Here is a 22198-nt window from a genome sequence, read left to right on the forward strand (position 1 = left end):
AAGCAGAACTGGGAGAAATATGTGCTGATTGTATGTCTTTGTAGATCCTATCAGGACAGAAAGACCCAATACCAAACAAATTAAATTGACCCTTTTATTTATTTTTTTAACAGCAGAATAATTATCTGCACCAGTGATTTTATACTGCCTCACAATGAGAGCACTTGCTGACAAAGGCAAAAGAGAGAAATTCTTTAGTTACATTAATTAGTGACCCCAAACCAAAAGAAACCTTTAAAACATTTAAGTATGAATGTAGCAGCTGACAATTTATCAGTTCTTTTAAATATATGTCTCTCCATTGCATAACTCTTCGTCGTTAATGGCATTGCATACCTGCTGTATAAAAACATGAAAATCAGCAATGATGAGATGCAACCCCTCTATAGATGATCTTAAATCACAGGAGGCTGCTGAGGGGAGGACGGCTCATAACAATGGCTGGAATGGAGTGAATGGATTGGTATCAAACACAAACACATTGTTTCCATGAGTTTGATACCATTCCATTTATTCCATTCCAGCCATTACTTTGAGCCTGTCCTCCCCAATTAAGGTGCCACCAGCCGCCTGTGTCAGATATATATCTATATACACACGTAACTGCCAAAATAAAGGAAACACTTGAGTAAACGAGGGATACAAAGTATATTGAAGTCAGGTGCTTCCACACAGGTGTGGTTCCTGACCATATAACATCCCATCGTGCTTAGGGTCATCTATAAAAATGCCAAGTTGCCCATGAAGGGTCTCAAAGAAGCATAGGGGCTTTAAAGGATGGTGTGGGTGTCTCAGTCACCAGATCCCAAGCATTTTCCATCACCATCAACAAAACAATTACATTTCTTGTGGAAGAATGGTGTGGCATCCCTCCAATAGAGTTCCAGACCCTTGTAGAATCTATTCCAAGGTGCATTGAAGCTGTTCTGCTGGCCCAATGCCCTATTAAAGACACTATGTTGGGGTTGCCTTTATTTTGGAAGTTACCTGTATATACACACAGGACACTCTATTGAAATCATTGTAAAGCAGATTGACAAGTACCGTATAAAAATAGCATGCTTTTTTCGATCACGTGCAAAGTCAAAGCTTGCAGAAATGTCTAGAAAAACATGGGGGAGTAGGGGGAATATTGGGACAGAATAATTTGCATCTTGGACTTGACTCTGCTTACAAGCAGATAAACAGTATAATAAAGTTTTTTTCCCCATCCTACATCAACCAGTAAAATAACATTGTGTGTAACATATCCACATCAAGGCAGTTAAACAGTGCTCAGAGTCCCACAATAATACTTCAATTTGGCCACAATATTTTTTCAAGCCCGTCACTCAGTAACTGTTAAACGGATTGAAATGTGATGGACAGGGCTACGTCAACAGTGGCAGTTTGGAAAGTCATTCAGGTACCCTACCTTTTCAAAGAAAATATAAAAACAAACATTTATTTGGGAAAATGACATTTCTATCACATAGTTGTGTACAATCAGAGCGGTGACAGTGTAGGATTTTGTGTTCGACATTCACAACACATTGTTTTACAGACAAACACAGACTGCAAGCTGATATAGAGAGTGGCACACTCCATTCTCGCTCGCACATATGCCATAACTAAAGCTCTTGTTTCCAGGGCTGCAGAATGACCCTAAAGCAGCCAGGGAATTCATCCTGAAGATGTACTAGAAGCAGAACCCAGACTGAGAAAATACCATCTACTCCCACTTCACCTGTGACACCGACAGAGAACATCCGCAAGAGGTTTGCCGCCTTCGAATACTCCCATCGCGCCCTCTTCAGATACAACCTCATGCAGACCAAGCTGGCTTACGGAAGTGCAAGGAGTTAGGCGATATTCCTGCCATATGGCTGTGTACAACCGAAACAGTGATAGTGTTTGTGATAGTGGAGTCTGTGTGTGTTGTGTCTGCAAGATGTCCAGACAGTCCTTGTGTGTGTGTGAATGAAAGAGCAAGTCTAACCTGAGAGTTAGTAGTATACTGCTGTAGGCACACCCTACTCGCCTAGCATGCATGCACACATGTGCGCACACACACTAACGTTGTACTTTTGTCATGTCTCAGTGCTGGTTGGTGGCCCTATTGGAATGGCCAATCAGTATTTGTGTAGACTCTCCCTGGCGTCTTCAAGCTTGGTAAGAACCCACTGCAGATGAACAAAACCACACACATTTCAATACTACACCATAGAACTTCACCATCAAAAGTCACATTACAACTTGAACCACATCCTAAATAAACTATTGTGTGAGTTTTGTGTTAACCCACCTTGGCTATTTCTGGACTTCTGAAGTTTATAATCTTCCCAAACTCTTTGGCATGAAACACAGACTTTACTCTCTCCTGAAACACATACAGGAAAGAGGTTTTTAGTTCCACACGAGTTCTGAGAAATAGGGGGATGTACTGTGAGATACTGTTAGCACTAGAACTGCTAAAGCAGTCATTTTGACTGGTTATGAATGTATTTATTTTATTACTATATTTTTTAAAAGTCATGTCCACCTCTGTCCTTGACTTTCCCTAAATAAGTCTATAGAACACACTATCAGTGTTAGAATCTTAATATCACAAACAGAACTGAAGTTATAACCAGTTTTAAGAGGGCATTATTGAATGGGTTTTCCCCCGTTGCCCCCTCCCTCCTCCTGACAGTAGGGCCTGCTCTGCTCCTTCTCCCGACATTAGAATGTGTAGTGCCCAGTTGATAATCACCCCAATAATTGCCTCGAAACGGAGCCTAAAATATACCAAAACTAATTTTACATATAACAGATGAAATAACTGAAGTAAAATAGGATGGGGGAAAAAGAGGGAGAATGGGTAAGTTGATGAGGGAGGGGAAGCAAACAATGCATAATTATGTAAATCACCAATTGTGAATGAAGAACAGGGCGGGCCATTCTATTGGTATATTCTAATTATAATCTCAAAATGTTATGTACCCTATATCAGCACCAAATCCAAGCAGTCTTATCAGTCTACTAAGGTCTACTTGGAGTACACAGTGAAAGCGTGCGCAATTTACATGCTTCATGCTGCGTTAGCACTGCTACAAGATCTGAATGAAAACGACTCAGATGGTGGGGAAGAAATGAATCATGACATCTGATGATTATTCTTCTGATTCTGAGCCTCAGCCTGAACCTACACCTCCGAGGCCTAAGCGCAAAAAAGCCAGAACGGTACGCACTGAGCAGGTGCCTGCGCCACCACCAAATGAAACCGTGAGACAGGAGCGAGAAAGGGACGGCACCGTTTGGGAAAAGATTCACATCGGGCAGCAGATCAGTGAGTGTCGGAGAATGTGGTGATGAGGCTTGTGGAACCTTACATTGGGAAGGACAATTTATTCACTTCACTGTCATTGGCGAACAAGTTGCTTGCAAATAAAACAAGCCTAGTCGGCACCATGAACAAAGCGAGACGGGAGCTCCCTCCCTCTGTGCAAAATAAGGCACCTGCACAGGCGTTGGTGCTGAAGAATGACAAGACAACTCACACTTTACTAATGCAAGGCAAGAAATACCATTTCTGTCATGAGCACCATGCATCAGACAGTTGCCATCGACAGGGACACAATAAGAGAAAAACGGATACTATTACGCACTACAACCAAGCAAAGGCATGTCAATATTACATAATATCCATTGCCATATATAGACAAACTTATGCAATGCATTATGCTCTTCTGTATAACACGTGTTGTTTTTCCTATGGGAAAATAATGCTAATGTTTTCTACTCAATTCTGTTCCATAGGTTGGTGTGGCTGTTTTGGATTAGAAGGCACGGCTGTACTCTGAAAGGAGGCACCCACCGCTGGCCTGTTGCTGTGTTCTACAACAAGCGTGACTTGGCTGCCATCAACGCACAAGTGTTGTTCAAGCAGTGCATCGACAACACCATGCCCAAGAGAGAATCATCATGAGTCTGGCATACGGGCTACGTGAGAGACATATGAGGGCCAAGGCAGCAGCAAAGATTCCCCACGAGCCAAATTGCGCACAGCTCCCAGGACCCTAGACACCTGTATCACCTGCAAGTGACGTGTTTGTGGGAAGTGTGTCAATCAAGTGAAAGTGGCGAAGATTTAAGAAAAGGGATAAGCGCTAAATGAAATCCAACTGATGCCATTGTGTGAAAATGCACACCATGTAAGCACCAGCTGAAAATAATTGACAATTGACTGCTATCATATCAACACATTCATTATAATTGCTTTTGTGCAGATTTTCACTAATTATCAAGCACACTTGGCGCTTATAATTATGTTTAGGCTACTCTTTTAATAATTTGACCGCGCGTTAGGCTGACCAATGCGTCTGTGTGGTTGGGGTATTTTGTAATAAATAAAAAAATCTGTTCCAACACATGGTTTCTGTTTCATTGTTGTAACAAAATACCATGAATAAAAATGATTGAACAGTTGAATTTGTGTTTGTGTTTTTACATATAGCCTACAGTAACAAACTAATAAATGCTATTTTATTATTATGTTACTTACCACCTTCATGAACACAACCAAATTATTATTTTACCAATAGCATATATGACATGTATTAATTACAATGTTAGAAAGTTGCAGTCAGAATGACTGCTCATTAGCTTGAAGGGGTTTCCCTCGAGGCCCAGTGGTTCTAGTGTTAATACAGAGGAACAAACAGTTTGGATGCAAATGAGTGAAGGGGTATTTCTTATGCAGGCATTTCCAGCTAGTGAAAGCTACTTCTTTGGTGAGTATCATGCAGGTTGGAAACGGGAGCGGTTTATTCAGATGGATATGATAAGCAGTTTAGTAAAAGAGTTTCATGTGGTAGTTATTAGTGTGTATGGATCACAATGAGCAGATGAGGATACCTTGGCCTCGATCCGAAGCCTCCTCCCCTCCACGATCATGGGCTCCTTGGTGAACTCGTCAAACAGATACTGCCACTCGCAGGTCAGCTGCCCAAATGTACCTTTGGTCACGAAAAAGATTCCCCTGGCGAAACGCAAGAGAGAGAGAGCCTCAGAACATTCAAGACAGTGACACAGGAACTGAAACAACAGCACTCTGTAGGCCACTGCAGTCCACTTAAAACAAACCCGAGCCAGCCTCCTACCTTTTGGTGATCATCAGGAAATCGGACTCGTTCACTTTGGCGTGCGCAAAGTATCTGTACTTGGCGAACCTTCCATTTTCAATTTTCTAAAAGAGAAAAATTAACTTATCAGGTTTGTTTAAACACATTTTCTAGAAAATATGCACACATTTTTCAAATTGGGTATGTAAACACATGCTATGCTATATACTAAGTCTACTGTTGATATGATACATAAATGAGTAATATGGTACCTTTTTCAAAGTTAGATTAAAATGGCTTCGGAATGGTCACCATTTCACTGGCTCTGGCAGATGATCTGACGAGTATTGTTACTGACCTACATCGACTTTCCCTACTGATCTGACAATAACTTGTATACTGGACACTTCCTAGGCCCTGTTTGATTACTTGATGAATGCATCCTTCCTTTCTCCCCTCTTTGAAGGAATTCCTGATCTGACATGGCTGGCTTGGAGAAAGCTGTGCTACAACAGTGCTTACACATCAATTTGCGTAAGACCAGTGATAACTTCAAGGGAAGGAAGGTTGCTTTTAATGTATTCAAAACAGGGCCATCATCTTTCATCTTTGACTGGAGATATGTCAAACAACATCTAAATGTTCCACTGCGGTACACTGATCCTTCATTGAGTCCAATGCATACCTGTTATAGACCGTTTATAATCTCTTCATAACAGCATGGTAATGAGTGTTGATGAAGTGATAGGAAAAGGTAGGGATGAGAAGACATGAAATAGATGTTTCAAAATGCACTTTATTCAGGAGGAAGGGAAGTGGTGCTGGCTATGAGTAAATGACTGAGCGCATAGCAAGGACTCTTATGAAAGAGGGAGGGACCAAAATGCCAAGAGGGAGGACTGCTGACTGACTATTACATAACTCCTGTCCAGACCAATACAATATATTTCATATTAACTTAAGATGGAATCTGCATTAGGGGAAACAGCACCACTGTCCGCCCCCAGCACATTTGTTATTGTTTTTGTTTTGTGGTCAGAGGTGAGCATGCTAGCAGATACCCATAGACTTCCAGTCATTGTGCTAACGGTAGTTAGCATTGGCATGCAAAACTACCTCTAACTTCCTTCATACTGGACACAGAGACATAAAAATAGTATCCATTAGTTCATCAGACTCTGGGGAAGTAGATACAAAAATCCCATTAAGGATTCCAGCTTTAATATGAATAATATAAACTAAAATGTTCCCCTTGCTCTAAGATAGAATATTATGAATTATTTTCTGATCAAATATTATCATTGACGAGTCTCTTGGTTTTCTGACTCCTCCCCCTTACATGATAGGGTAGAAGGTTAAATGACAGATGACTGTTAAAATAAGTAGAATTATGGTTTTACATGACAAATTGCAAGGGGTCCTGCAGCAGCAGAATCCTGAGAATACATGGGTGTTTTATTAAAACAATTCAAATACAGTGCATATCTAGAGTTACCAAAAAATAAGAACAGCCGAGAATGACAAATGGGCTGGCAGCTGGTTATTCGTGTTATTCAGGAGGCATTGAATGTTAAAATATCCTGCTGGAGCAGGCTACTCCACATTGACCGACACAAACAGACAGGACACATTAAAAGCTATGGAAGACCAAAGCATCAACTAGGACTTAGCAATTCCATTCTAGCTGTCATCATCATCATCATCATCATCATCATTGCCAGTCCTACTCCATTCAGTGAAGGCCACCCTTTTCTGTGGACATGACAAGAGAGAAGGCAAAGCCAAAGTCAGAACAGACAAGCCCGTCTCTAATAATCTTTAGCTCTACAAAACCATCTCGTTTCCATTGAAGTAAATGATCACATTTCACGACTCAAAACGCCAGTACAGTGGTACAGTGCAGCTTCAAGATAAACTATGAAAGACCAAAGCATTAACCAGTGCTTATCAATTCCATTCTACTTATCATCCACATCAATAATAGTAACAATAACACATTTGATGTATACAGTGCTTTTTCGTCATCATCAGCATCATCATCACTGACAGTTCTACTCCATTCAGTGGAGACCACGGTATTCTGTGGACATGACAAGAGAAGACAAAGCCAACGTCAGGACAGACAGACATACAGACAGACATACAGGCAGACATACAGGCAGACATACAGGCAGACATACAGGCAGACATACAGGCAGACATACAGGCAGACATACAGGCAGGCAGACATACAGGCAGACATACAGGCAGACAGACAGACATACATACAGACATACAGGCAGACATACAGGCAGACATACAGGCAGACATACAGGCAGGCAGACAGGCAGGCAGTCTCTGACGCTACTATTAATCTCTAGCTCTATGGAAATCTTGTTTTTGAATAAAATGATCACAACACTTCAGCATTCTCAATGAAACATCAATACAGAAGTACAGTACAGCTTCAAGATAAACTGTTTGTACACAAGCTACAGCTAGAAACCACAAGTATAGTGACACCACAACTACACAAAACAAAATTACAGCCAACACATCAATGCCTTGGCTCACTACAGCTTCTGCTCATGACGGTCCCATTCCACTACAGCCCTACAGGCCACTGACGAGGGTTGGGTCAATTCCATTTCAATTCAGAGTCAAATTGAATTGACTGAATTGAAATGGAATCGGCCCCAACTCTGGTCATGTTCCTGCTCGACTACATTGCAGACGCATGCCAGATTTTACAACGCCTGGATAGGTATTTAACATATTAGCTAACCACATCATATGATACAGCAATCTGATGCCCGACTGCACAGTCCATGACGTGGAATGCAACCATTGGTTGATGCAATGCAACGCATGAGCATCTAGTCGGGCAGGAACTTGACCTCTGCCACTTCCATCACTAAGTCGGACTACACACACAGAGAGCTACAACAGCCATGCTCTATAGGAGAACTTTAGAGCAGGTGGGTGAACGCACATTATCGGAGGTGAGGATGAAAGAGATAATGACGATGAAAATCTATCTGGACTGAGATGTAATAAGGGGTTGAGAAGTGGAGTGAGAGATGGAGAGAAAGGGGATGTTTCTATGTTAACATGAACCTTGACCTTGTGATGAGGAATACCTCAGGGTCGTGTTCATTAGGACACGAGAGGGAAAATGTTTAAACAAGTTTTGCAACAGAAAACGAAGATGAGCATTTCATATTGGACAGGTTCATGTAGTCCCTTCCCAATGTCAGTTTGTTTTCTTCAATTTGGTGCCTAATGAACACCACCCAGGTCAGGGGAGCCATCTGTTTACAGAGGAAATAAGGGTTAGTTTCGTTTTCCCGAGAATTCCTGTTACCTGTAGCATCTGGCTGCCGATGCCCTCTCTTTCCTTGTATGGTCGGATGACCCCGTCCTCGTGGATGAAGCGAGGCGGACGCAGACTCTCCACATCCTGGGACGTCTCAGCTGCCCTCTTGATGCCCTGGAAGGTGCTGCTGGCCATGTCGATGATGCCTCCAGTGGGTCTGGCCACAGCACCCACTAGCCCCTTGCCCACACCCTTAAAGAAGCCCGCCGCGCCCTCCTTCTGAGCACCTTTAATGGGCTTGGTGACGATCCCTGTGATCCCACTGACAAAGCCCTGAGATGGAGAAAGGGAGAGTGTTACAGACAGCAGCAGGTCTGAGAGAGAACCGGTCTAAGAAACTGTTTCTACTGCTCAGCTATACTGGTTGTGTTCAATTGACAACAATGCTTATCTTCAATTACCCCTGCAAAATGTTTTGCTACATTGGGTCCTACTGAACAGGTCCCGGTTGTGCTGGTGTTGCTGGGTTAGATTATCAGACACCAGTTAGGCTGTATTGGGATTAGTGTACTATAGTGGGTCAGACTCACAGACACCAGTCCTTTGCCTCCGCGGGTCAGGCCCTCTCTCAGGCCGCTAGGCTGCTTGTTCATGGCCTCCCGTCTCTTCTGCTGGTACTCCTCGTCCATCGTCATGGCAGCCACACCCTTCGCCATGGCGCCTGTGATCCTGGAGGCAGCGCCCGCAATGCCACCTGGGAGAGGGGACAGAGTGAACACACAGTGGAGAAGAAGAGAGAGGGACCAAGTAGAGAGGAGAGAGAGATATGTCAGGGGGGAAATACAGTTAAGTCAGAAGTGGAGGGATGGCAGAGGGAACTAAAGAGAATCAAGGTTAGAAGAAAAGAGATGAGCGAGAGCATTACTTACCTACTGCTCCTCCAACCAGCGCTTTCACCCCCAGCGCCATACCCTCCACAAACTCCTCTGGCCCCTGGATAGCTCCCTGAGGAACCCCAAAACAGAATTACTCAGATACATACCACCTATACAGATAACTACCGCACTGTGTCAAGTATTACACATCCATACTGGCAGTGTTCAGTGCTACAAGTGATTTAGCTCCTACCTGGTGTGGTTCATATTGGTTGTACTGTAGTCTCACCTGATAGGGCTCGTAGAAGAAAGCCTCCACTCCCTCCGACAGACCTCGGATCAGTCCAAAGGGGTTTCCCAGCACGTCCAAGCCCAACACCAGCACATACATCTGCTTTATCGCCTGGGACACAGATGAGAACATGGCTCAGTTGTGTATCATAGTAACTAAATTACTTGTTAGAAAGGGGAATCCTAACATGAGGAACCTGTATTGAACTCAATTTTTCGCATAAATCATTAATTGAAGTAAATGGGAGACTTGTGGGAACATTTGCGTTGGATGTGCACATTTCCAATTAGGATTTGGCCATTAGTGCCCACTTGGAGTGGAATGTGTGTGAGATGTTACCTGTTTCGAGTAGTGTCTGATGACCTCCCATTGTAGTTGCTGGCGAGTGCGAAACTGGAAGGTCAGCTCGAAGAAGGCCAATCTAAGGAAGTTACAGAAAATGACTTTGGGTCAGACACTAGTGTAAATGTATACAAAACAAGGACATGGTCGAATAAAGCCTTGCCATAAGCAAATAAATAGCATTAAGTGGTTTTGTACAGTCTCTGTATGGTGTGTGTGTGTGTGTGTGTGTGTGTGTGTGTGTGTGTGTGTGTGTGTGTGTGTGAGAGAGCGAGCGAGCCATTATCATTTTACATGATATGTTCTACTCCGGTTAAGCCACTATCTCCTATATTCCCAACTCTGAGTTGACCCTGAGTTGGCTCTAGAAAATATATCCTCCATATTTATTCCTCTGGCAGATAAACACACCCCTTTAAACAATTCAGAGTCAAAGATAGAAAACCAAGGGTTAGATCTTCGGGGCTATCTGAGCTCATTCAGATGAGGTATCAGGCCGGGGCCAAAGCAAGGAAAACTGACTCTGTATTGGACTGACAATCTCGATTAAGAAAGCTAAATCAAGCTACTTTTTAAGCTCTCTCTCTGACTCTGCTGGTGATTCTTAAAAATGTTGGAAAACAATAAATGCACGGAAGCGTACAAATTCCTCTTCTTCCCTGCCTAAGCAAGTTTTGTCTGACTCTGGCATCACTGAGAAGAATGGAATAAGTCATGCTTTTATTCTTCTTCATCATCATCATCATGGCAGGCTTTTTATTTGTAAGAAACTGTGGTTTAATTGACCCTGGTCGGTCAATCGACTGCTCTTCCCTCGGCCAGCCTCTAGCTGATTCAACTTCTAGTGAATCTGTTTTCATTTCAACAATTTACTATCTGTGATGTGCTAGGTGACTTACTTAAGATTGTTAAGATCCATTTTTGCCGCAGCTGTCTGCCCCCCTTATTGTTGAATCATTAACCCATATTTCTAACCTGACAATTATATCTGGTACTATCCCCAAGGTATGGAAGGCAGCCCATGTACTCCTCCTTCACAAAGGTGATGACCCTTGTGTCCTAAATAATTAAAATCGCCCTATTTCCAAACTTCCTTGCCTAGCTAAAATATTAGAATCCTTAATTAATTTTCAGCTAAGATCTTTCTTATCTTTGAAATGTATTCTAAAATGTACATCAGTGGGGTTTTAGACCATAGCACTACCTCTGCTGCATCCGTAGTTGTAAATTATGTGGTTAACTGGATGGAAAAAAGGCAACAATGTGCTGACCTGTCAAAGGCTTTCGATACTGTTGATCACTCACTGCTAATTTAAAGGCTTTCCTCAAATTGGCCTAGACCAGGATACATGTAACTGCTTTAAAATTACTTGACAGATAGAACTCAATGGTGTTAAATCAGGTTTCCAGGATATTACGAAAGGTGTCCAGAAGGGGTAAATTCTGGGTCCTGTACTTTTTACACTAACAATATCAATTTTTAACCTGCACTTGTATGCCAATGATACTGTTTTGTATGCTATTGCCCCCGCGGTTGACCAGGCTCCATCTGAACTACAGTCTGCCTTCATTCTATTACATTAAAACTTGACTGACCTGAAATTAGTATTGAATGCAGGTAAAACTAAGTATACATTGTTTTCTAGAGCACAAAAATAACTGATGATTTAAGCATATGTACTCTGGATGGTGTCTACATTGATCATGTCCCTTATTACAAATATCTGGGCATCTGGATAGATGAAAAGCTGTCCTTTAAAAAGCATATTGATGAGTTAGTTAAGAAGCTGAGAATACAAATGGGCTTCTTCTATAGAAATAGGTCCTGCCTCTCGCTAAATAGTAGAAATCTGATTATTCAGTCGACGTTCCTATCAGTCCTAGACTATGGCGACATCATCTATATGAACGCAGATGCCATTTCATTACAGCCGTTAGATGCAGTTTATCATCGCACACTGCGCTTTATTACGGGCGAAAATGTTGGCTCTCTTTGATGTCACGTACAGTAGGTTGATACATTGCTATGTTTTCATTTATAAAGTCCTTTTACAAAAAGTCCCACTGTACCTAACATCTTTACTAAACTTTAGACATACGAGTTACCACACCCGGTGTCAGGGACGGTTAACTCTGGAAATTCCTTTGGTCTCTACTGAGTTCGGTAAATCAGCTTTTAGTTTTCTTGCACCTTATTTGTGGAACAATTTTCTAAATTTTCTTAAAATGTGATGTTTTGGTGCCTCTAGGGCAATTCATAAAGCTGATTGAGGACCTTATTACTGATTAATGTTTTATTTATTTTTTATGACCGTGTTGTTCTTTCTGCTTGCATTTTGTATTAATATTGATGTGTGTATTTTCTGTAATTCAGGGCTCATCTGTAAAATAGCCCTTGGTCTCAGTATGACTCCCTGATAACAGGTTAAATAAAATACAATTGTATGTGTACATACTTGAAGACGACATCCTGCACGTCAGTGAGGGTTGCGCCAATGCTTTTCAGCAGCAGATTGAGGGACTGGACAGGGATGATCTCGGTCTCCCTCTTCTCCTTGTTACCATCCTCTCCTCCAGAACTTAGAGAGAAACTCAGGTGCAGCTGCCAAACAAACATGCATTTTTATAGATAGATCATCCCTAGGGCAGATTTACTGACCCTATGATGTGACCAGGAAAAAGTCCAAGCCCATACGTTTTTACTGGTCAGAAGCCCTTGCTATGGTACATAACTGGTCAATAACACTTCATGACTAAAGGGCCTAGAGATTTTAATGGTCAGACCATGGCGTCCTAACGCAATATAACACACAGTAAATGCACTGTGGTGACACCGAAGCTTACCTTGATAGGAGAGATGTGGAAGTACTCATAGAGACTGATAGGGGATGTGTCAGTGGCCGAGACGTGGTTGAGCTCTGTCTTCAGATACTCTATGTCCTTCTCAAACAACTCCACCTGAACACCACACACAGAGACAGAGGAGAGAGAGAGATACAATGGAGTTTTAATCCTGATTGGCTCTTTGCACATGCTAGTTCAATTTAGCTTTCTGGTTCGTTACGAACTCAGAAGTTAATTCAACTAGCATATGCAAAGAGCACCACTAGAGATTACTGAGGCTACTGTAATTGAGGTAGGTAGTGGGAGTAATGTGGGGAAAAGAGATGGGGGTCTCACTCAACATTGTGCTGCCTTATTTAGACCTTTCCAAGGCCTTAGACACGGTTGACCATCACATTCTCATTCGAAAGGTTACCTGAATTAGGCCTGGACCAGGCTTCTTGCAAGTGGTTTGAGAATGATCTGTCAGACAGGACACAATGCGTGATTTCTGATGGTATTCAGTTTAGTTTCTTGGGTATTTCGAAAGGTGTACCGCAGGGGTCGATATTGGGACCGGTTCTCTTTACTATTTATATAAATAATTTTAGTCTGTTAAAACTTGTAAATATGAATCTGTATGCAGACAATACTGTTATGTATGCCATTTCCCCAACCGTAGACCAGGCATTGTTAGAGCTGCAATCTGACTTTGTTGCCTTACAAAAAGTCCTGGTTGGTTTAAAACTTGTACTTAAATGTGGGGTAAGACTAAATATACACTATCAGTCAAAAGTTTGGACACACCCACTCATTCAAGGGTTTTTTGTAATACCGAAGATAGCCCTATTTGGTAAAAGCTCAAATAAGCAAAGAAAAACGACAGTCCATCATTACTTTAAGACATGAAGGTCAGTCAATACGGAACATTAAGAACTTTGAAAGTTTCTTCAAGTGCAGTCGCAAAAACCATCAAGCGCTATGATGAAACTGGCTCTCATGAGGACCGCCACAGGAATGGAAGACCCAGAGTTACCTCTGCTGCAGAGGATAAGTTCATTAGAGTTATCAGCCTCAGAAATTGCAGCCCAAATAAATGCTTCAGAGTTCAAGTCACAGACACATCTCAACATCAACTGTTCAGAGGAGACTGTGTGAATCAGGCCTTCATTTTACATTAACATTTTAGTAATTTAGCAGACGCTCTTATCCAGAGCGACTTACAGGAGCAATTAGGGTTAAGTGCCTTGCTCAAGGGCACATCGACCGGTTTTTCACCTAGTCGGCTCGGGGATTAGAACCAGCGACCTTTCGGTTACTGGCACAACGCTCTTAACCACTAAGCTACCTGCCGCCCCATGTACAAGTAACACTGCAAGGACACAGGTTTTAAGAAGACAATTTGGCAGCAAAAGAAATCGAGAACAACAATTCTAAAATGACTTAACCTGCACTGTATGAGTATAATAACCTGGATAAAAATAAAATCATTCTGTCTACATTTAGGACAAAAGGATGTGAAATCTGAAAAGACAAAATGATATAAAACTTACAACATATGAACAGCAAGCCAACAACACAACGGTACTCTTTAGAGATAATCCTGTGAGTATTGATTACAGTAGTTTACCTGAGTTAGATACCGGTTAACAGTGGTTAAAAATCAAGAAGCACATACTATGGCAATATTTTGATGGGCAAAGAGGGGGGGAATACAAATGATGAGGAAGGTGAAGAATTTAGACAGTATGCTGACTCTAATCAAGGACAGAGTGAGACAGAGGGACTAACGTCAGAATCACGCAAGGAATTGTATTGTAACCATATTATCCACGCAACGGAGAAATACAGGAGGGATGAACGGAAATTGGCGAAGCAGTGGAGTGAGATTCTGAGAAAACTGGGACAGTTGCAGCTGGAAGAGCTGACAAGAAAAGACAAAAAGAAAACAAACTACACCTGTTCTCCAAGAAAGTCAACAGATACCGCTTCAGCAGCAATGCCAAAGATCTACTACCTTACCAGTAGTGAATGTGTATACACACCACTCCCCTGGGCTGTGGCAAAACAAGAATAATGAAAATGGACCCAAGAATCAATGGTACCAACCACAGCATCAAGCACACCAGAGTGGTGGACCAAGAAGACCAGGTGTCTGCTGGGGGTGCAATCAATTAGTACATATGAGAAGGGATTGTCCTACCAACCCATGGCTGCCTAGGCAACCACAACAGGAAAATTGGCAAAGAAATGGCACCAGCTAAGATGAATGGCAGCAGTCTTAGAACTTGTGGGAAGGACCAAAACAGGATAGCTAGAGAAGCATTTATTTTGGACTAGGGGACAGGGGACAGCACTAACTTATTGTGGGTTCTGGATTGGTTACACAACAATTTATATTTTTACTAAGAATAATGCAACAGGTTGAAATTATTAGATTACCGGAAAGTGGTTATGGGTTTGTTATGTTATAGGTGTATATTCCACTTAATGAAACATGATAAATGTCTGATGTGTCTTGGTTGGGAGTCTTTTCTGGGATTGATGGAAATACCCTACAGAATGAATGATGAAGGAGATGTAGGAGACCCACGTCTCAAACAATATTTTAATAGATACTTGGGATCAAATACTGATTCCTTACACAGAGAAATTGACTGTATTTGTGGTTACGGAAAAGCCTCGGGGTTTAAGTCTTATGGGATTTTATTTCGTTTTATGTGCGCTGAATTGTAGAATTCACCGGAGAAGGGAGTAGTCACAAGTGATGTTTTTGAGGGTTGTCTGAAAGGAGGGATCAGGAGATGTGGCAAGAGAGTGAGAATTTCACATTTAGATTGTGTGGACTGATTAAGAGGTATCAAAATGGAAACTAACTAAATGTGTACTTTTTCTTCCAGGAAAAAGGGGGGAGTCATTTTTTTTTTTTTTTGACATTTTAGTCATTTAGCAGACGCTCTTATCCAGAGCGACTTACAGTTAGTGAGTGCATACATTTTTCATACTGTACTGTACGCCAGGCTAGGGAAAAACACCTGAGTGGTTGACACCTAACTGACTACCTAACTGATTCTCTTTTCTTTTAAATATTTTCTGAGACTACTGTTTGTTTATTGTTTTACTATATGGTGTTCGAATAACCACAAACAAACTACTTAGTATGAAATGTTAGCTGTATAGGATTTTTATTTCTATTTTGGGTTTTTTGACAGGATGGAAGTGAAATATCTTAAAGGGGCATACACATGTAATTTGGGTTTTTATTTACTGAGGGATAAGTAAATATGTGTGATTTATTTTGAAAAGAGATGTACTAAGGACTTACTGTACACTCGGGATACAACATTTATGAAATGTCTTGATGGTTGTTAATGAGTATACTATTGGATGAAACAATTAATTGAATATAATAATATAATAATAATGAATGATTTCAATGACCTCTGAAATCTGTCCTGGCTTTATAGTGTGACCTGATCACCCGCACTGTAAATTCTAGAGGCATGCTGAATTAGGGGGTTAGATATAATAAGGATAATTGTGAAGAAGTTTATAATTTGGAAAAAATCCTATATATATATATATATATATATATATATATATATATATATATATATATATATATATATATTAGTCCAAACAGGACAAGGATGAAGTGAGAGAGTTAGTCCTGAAGGAGAGGTATTCCTTGAATAGTGTTATGGGATACAGTTAAGTAAAGATAAGCTCAAGGGTTGTCATTTTAAGTTTAGTTATTATTTTTGGTTTGATAGGCAACATTGTTGTTGTTTTGTTTTTTTGAACACATGAATCACAATGTGATGCATGTGTCCAAGGGGGGAAGTTGGGCTTACAGAGGTTTTAATGTTTTATAATGGTTTTGTGGGGAAATATGCAAGGTGTATTAAGGATATGAGCAGTAGTAATAATGTGTTAGGTTAAATCTTTTTTGTTTTTGTGATAGGAGGCATGGTGTAGAGGGGGTCTGTCTATGAAATACGTGGACTACAACAAGCTGGAAGAGCGTGTGCTTCATAATCTCAAGGCTTCTCTTGACGGATGAGAGGACATAAGTAGCATACCGTGTCTCACCTAACAATGTTCTTAAGATTTTATTTTCATGGGTGAAGATAACTGTGCCCAACTGAGTGGGAGAATCTGAGTATTTTCTGTGCCCTGGAGACTATGTGATGGCAAAAGATTACAGAAGAAAGAGCTGGAAAGACCCTATGTGGAGGGGCCCGTCCCAGGTGTTGTTGGCTACCTCAATGATGGTAAAAGTGGTGGAGACAGATACTTAGATCCATGTTTCCCACTATAGGAGTGTTCCAACCTCAGCCATTGGGTAGTATTGTTGTCTTTTGTGTTTGTCTGTGCTTGTGTCTTTGCAGCAGTAACTCCGAGCTTCCCTATGGGTAGGCTGATAGAAGGACACTCTTCGCAGACCGATGTTGATAGATTGAGAGGGACTCTGGCTGATCCGGAGACCCTAGTGACGGAAGAAGGTTAACAGCTAAAGTGACCATACATCGTCGTCCAGGTTACACCAACAGTGGTACGGATAGAGGGGAGCGCGATCGGGTATCATCTAAACCATTGTACCAGAGTGAGGGAACTGATGACTAGGAGACCACCGAGACTTTCAAGACCATCCAGACCACAGAGAGAGTCCAGACATTCAAGATGTTACTACGGATGGTGTCGTAATGCATAGCAGAGATAATTCAGTCCAGAATGGTGTAAACCTCAATAAAAACCAAAAACTCTCTACCCGGCTGAAGAGGAACAACAAAGGAGGTGAAGACATTCCTGTCCGACACCACCTCTGCCAGGAGACCTGAATCCAGCATCAAATCAAAGCTATCAATTGCCTTCTCTTTTGTGCCTTTTCTCTCAAGAGTGTGACAGGAGTCCATTTGGAGTCGGCATGAATGGAGATTTATTCAAATATAACATCTCTGATGGTGCTGGTATACTGGTTGGCAAATGGACAAAACAGAATGGGGGTAGAGGTGAGGTGGTTCAGGTGTGACATTGGAATTGGGACATTGCCATGGGCAATCCAAGATGAACTATGAAGCTATCTGAAGAACATAATGAAGACGCCAGAAGTTTGAGTGCCGGTAGAGGAGGGGAGTGTTAGTTGAGGTAATATGTTGATTGAGGAGGTATTATACACTGCTAGGAATGACTAGGAATGAATTAAGATACTGATCTGTTGTAATTCTCGTTATGAGGAAGTTAATGCTAGAATTATTATAATGTAAATATGCATTCTGCCAGTGTCAATATGTGCCAGGGTGAGAGTTTTAATTTTGAATGATGGAACCAAGGTGACTAACTAAGAATTGTCATCCTAAAGTTGTTTTGGGTAATTAATTTGATTATGATTATAAATTATAAGTGGGCTGATTGATCTGAGTAAGTTATTAATATTAATGCCTAGTGATGTTGACATTGCAATTAATGGATTAGATATCGATATTGATTATTTTGATTGTTATAATACTTGTGATATGGGTGAAAAAGGTTATGTAAGCTAAAGATATTGACACCATTCTTAACATGTCCTAGATATTATTGTTAAGACAAAGTTGAATATTTTATAGGATACTAACACATATATGGGAAATGCTATAACTAAACAAAAGTGGGGAGCAATGTTTACAAATAAATACATTCAGATCAGGGAGCTCCAGGACAATATGTAAATGAATATGGGACATTTTGTAAATGTTAAAGGAGGACCAAGGTACTGTCCATTTGGGAATTCTGAATGTTTGTATTAAGTTGTTCCTGGGGGTGGATGGGCCTGCCATGGTTACAAAGCCTAATAGAACAATTTGGAGGTTAATTTAGAGGAAAACCTTCCAGACTTGTAACCAATACCTGACTGGGCTCTGGGTCCTCATCAGGATGGGTCAAACAATGAGGAATATATATTGGTTTAAATATATGTATATAAAAAGTAACCACATATGGCAAGGCTAAGAATAAGTAAATGCACAGGCTTACATTCATTTTAAAGTAAATCTTTGTATTATTGGGAAATTGTTGGAATGTCCAGAGGGGGGATTATACGGTAATATATTATGTATCATTAAGGAAAATGTTGGGAAATGTCAAAGGTAAAATACAGTAAACATGATTGACATTTTATAATCCAGATGCATGTCTAAATAAGGAATATAGCCAATACAGTGTGTAAACATGCTTTAATTAATGTTTGTATATTATTTTAAAAGTGTCTGGAGCCACGCCACCAATATAATGAGATAAGGAAAAGAGGCCTCATATGGATAAGCGCCCATGGCCTTTTAGAGTAAACAACATGTGTTATTGGACTTTGAAAGATAATAGTGGCGTGACAGTTAAAGATGTTAATCAGTTATCTTAAGGGGAGTAGCTTTGTATGCTATGTAAACATGACTGTGCATTTGTGTGTGTATAAAAGATCTCTGAGCCAAAGAGAGACAGTTGCTCCATGGAGCAAGCTCGGCTTTATTATGCAAATAATAAAGTCTAATTTTTGGATTCACAAGCTCCAGTCTCTTGAGAGATATATTTGAGTTGACTACTTTTGAGTCAAATATTTCTACGACAATACATCGGACAAAGAGTTATGGAGAACTGACTTCATCATAGTGCAGAGAATTACAAGGAGAGGGGGATGAGGGACTGGGGGCGCTACAACTCCTCCAGTCACACAGTAAAACACAGATGGGTACACTTGACTTGACCAATGGACAGGCAGAGACAAACCACTGGAGAGAGAAGGTTATTGGTGGAGGATCTGCTGCAGCACCTCCAGCAAATGTTTCAGGCCATAGATGTAGCCTTGGTCCTGGCTCTCGCTGGGGAAGAAATGGGCAAAGTCAATCATCCTCACCTCCACTTCGCTGGCCCTCTGCTCTGGATGTGGCTCCCCACGGCCTCCCTCCCCCACCCCAGACTCTTCTTCCAGTTGGGCTTTGATACCGTTGCCGTTGGGTTGCTCTGCTGGCACCAGACCTGGGCACTTCCACGTGCTGTTGTCCTCCTGGGGGTTTGGGCCTGTCGTGGTGTCGCCGGTGGCGGTGACTTTGCCATGGTGACCCCGGGTGCAGCCCTTCTTGTACATGGTGTACAGGCTGTAGACGAGCGGCACGGCAACCCGGATGTTGTTGTTGTATTCCAGTACTTCTTCATTGGGCTCGCAGCAGGCGTCAGCGGCAGACGTAGTCTTCTCTGGGGGGCCCCTGAAGACATGGCCCTCAGGGCTGGGAGGGGGCAGGCCCTCATATACAAACAACAGAGAGCTAGCGTAGAAGGTTAACTGGCTCTGGCCCTCGAACCATCGCAGGATGTTCTGGACCTTCAGGATACTGGTAGCGATGGCATCTTTTCTCAGACTCCTCCCATTAGAGAAGAATTTGGATAAACCATCTTTGATGGTGTCCTTGAGAAGGCCTCGCCCATAATGTTGATCATACGAGTGATATTCGTCAGAGTTGACCTTGTACACCCTCATTCCAAGAAGCAGGAAGCCAACTTCCTCCATGAGAGGGTACTTCTTGATCTGCTGGTCCCGCTTCTCGTGGGAGACATAGGGGTTGTAGCTCTTCTGGCCGATCTTCACATCCATAATACAAGGCTTCTGGAACCGCCGAGTCACGTCCTCCAGTTTCAGGTACAGCTCGTTAGGATATTCAGGCGAGGACCAGGTGCCAAAGTATTTAGGGCGGTGATGCTGGAGGTCCAACAGACACGGGTCGCCGCAGTCCTCAGCGTAGACCTTGCTGTAGAACTGCATCTCTAGGACCTCGGGGAGGGGGCTGGAGCTGTTTGAGTACTGTGCCATCAGGATGTTGCAATATGCCTACTTTATCAACGCCATACTTATGACCGGCCACCTGATGGGAGAGCGGCACACATCTGTTCAGGTGGACCGCCTGCGATCCTCCCTGGGCGTTCTTCTCCTTCACAGAGCCGGAGAGACAAGTCCCCAGGTTCACCATGGGTCTATTGATTTCCAGTCTTCCCAAAGCTAAAGAGGAGTCCATTATCTGATGTTGAGTCGACATTCGCAATTCAATGGCTTTCAATAAAATGAAATACGCAATCTATAATTCACATGTTGATATTAGTTAGGTAATCAGCGCAACCCCCGCACAATTTCATCGAATTTGTCAAATGGGTGCGCGTTCAGCACCAAGTCTAACCTAGTATTTACAATGTAGCAAGGCTCCAAAAGCACCGCTACAATGAGTTTAATATCTTGGTCGGCAACATTAATACAGTCTGGCCACATTCCACTTCCTCAAGGAACTGTTCTGACGACACAAGACCAATATTTGCGTGCAATGTCGAAAAGTGAAGAGTTTCTTCTAAACTACTTATAGCGCAACCCGTTTTGTTTGCTATTTGGAAAACACATACATTACAAACAAGCCCTGTTGTTTGCTGCTTACATTACACGTCCCGCAATGGTAAAAGACAGGCTGCTAACCGTGACATCATATCTGACGTACAGGCTCCTTGACGCGAAATTGTTTATCAATAAAAAAATAAGCACGGGAAACAATATAATGTCGGACACGCTATCGATGTCTTTTGAAGAATTGCAAGGATCTTCACATTCAAACATTATCCAATGTGTGTGGCTGTGCGGCTATCCCATCTCATCTTGCTAGCTAACGTTACCTACCTACACTTCATGGTCGAATTGCTGCAAAGAAACCACTACTAAAGGACACCAATAAAAAGAAGAGACCTGCTTGGGCTAAGAAACACGAGCAATGGACATTAGACCGGTAGAAATGTGTCCTTTGGTCTGGAGTCTAAATTTGAGATTTCTGGTTCCAACTGCCGCGTCTTCGTGAGATGCAGTGTGGGTGAACGGATGATCTCTGCATGTGTAGTTCCCACCGTAAAGCATAGAGATGGTGGTGTTATGGTGCTTTGCTGGTGACACTATCTGTGATTTATTTAGAATTCAAGGCACAATTAACCAGCATGGCTACCACAGCATTCTACAGCGATACGCCATCCCATCTGGTTTGGGCTTAGTGGGACTATCATTTGTTTTTCAACAGGACAATGACCCAACACACCTGCAGGCTGTGTAAGGGCTATTTGACCAAAAAGGAGAGTGATGGAGTGCTGCACCAGATGACCTGGCTTCCACAATCCCCCGACCTCAACCCAATTGGGATGGTTTGGGATGAGTCGGACGGCAGAGTGAAGGAAAAGCAGCCAACAAGTGCTCAGCATGTGGGAACTCCTTCAAGACTGTTGGAAAAGCATTCCAGGTGAAGCTGGTTGAGAGAATCCCAAGAGTGTGCAAAGCTGTCATCAAGGCAAAGGGTGACTACTTTGAAGAATCTCAAATATGAATATATTTTGATTTCTTTAACACTTTTTTGGTTACTACATGATTCCATATGTGTCATTTCATAGTTTTGATGTCTTCACTATTATACCACAATGTAGAAAATAGTAAAAATGAAGA

At 42.0% G+C, this 22198-nt stretch overlaps 1 protein-coding gene and 1 pseudogene across 4 annotated transcripts in view; both read right to left on the reverse strand.

The window, feature by feature from the left end:
- Window positions 1-80: 80 nt before the first annotated feature.
- The window catches only part of LOC311144983 (intermembrane lipid transfer protein VPS13A-like), a 72007-nt gene continuing 49889 nt past the window's right edge, over window positions 81-22198 (reverse strand). For all 3 annotated transcript variants that reach the window (XM_084181183.1, XM_084181182.1, XM_084181181.1), the window contains 11 exons: window positions 12730-12843; window positions 12342-12487; window positions 9883-9964; window positions 9541-9654; window positions 9306-9381; window positions 8967-9130; window positions 8425-8709; window positions 5121-5206; window positions 4876-4999; window positions 2285-2359; window positions 81-2162 (listed from right to left, as the gene is read on the reverse strand). In XM_084181183.1, coding sequence (XP_084037309.1) covers window positions 2112-2162; window positions 2285-2359; window positions 4876-4999; window positions 5121-5206; window positions 8425-8709; window positions 8967-9130; window positions 9306-9381; window positions 9541-9654; window positions 9883-9964; window positions 12342-12487; window positions 12730-12843 — 1317 coding nt within the window. In that variant the 3' untranslated portion in view covers window positions 81-2111. The remainder of the gene's footprint in view (window positions 2163-2284; window positions 2360-4875; window positions 5000-5120; window positions 5207-8424; window positions 8710-8966; window positions 9131-9305; window positions 9382-9540; window positions 9655-9882; window positions 9965-12341; window positions 12488-12729; window positions 12844-22198) is intronic.
- Window positions 19427-20823, reverse strand: LOC311144984 (inositol polyphosphate multikinase-like; annotated as a pseudogene). The gene has a single exon. The product of its transcript is annotated as an inositol polyphosphate multikinase-like (transcript).

The sequence above is a fragment of the Coregonus lavaretus genome, assembly GCF_964263955.1.
Source record: "Coregonus lavaretus genome assembly, chromosome: 17".
NCBI lineage: Eukaryota > Metazoa > Chordata > Actinopteri > Salmoniformes > Salmonidae > Coregonus > Coregonus lavaretus.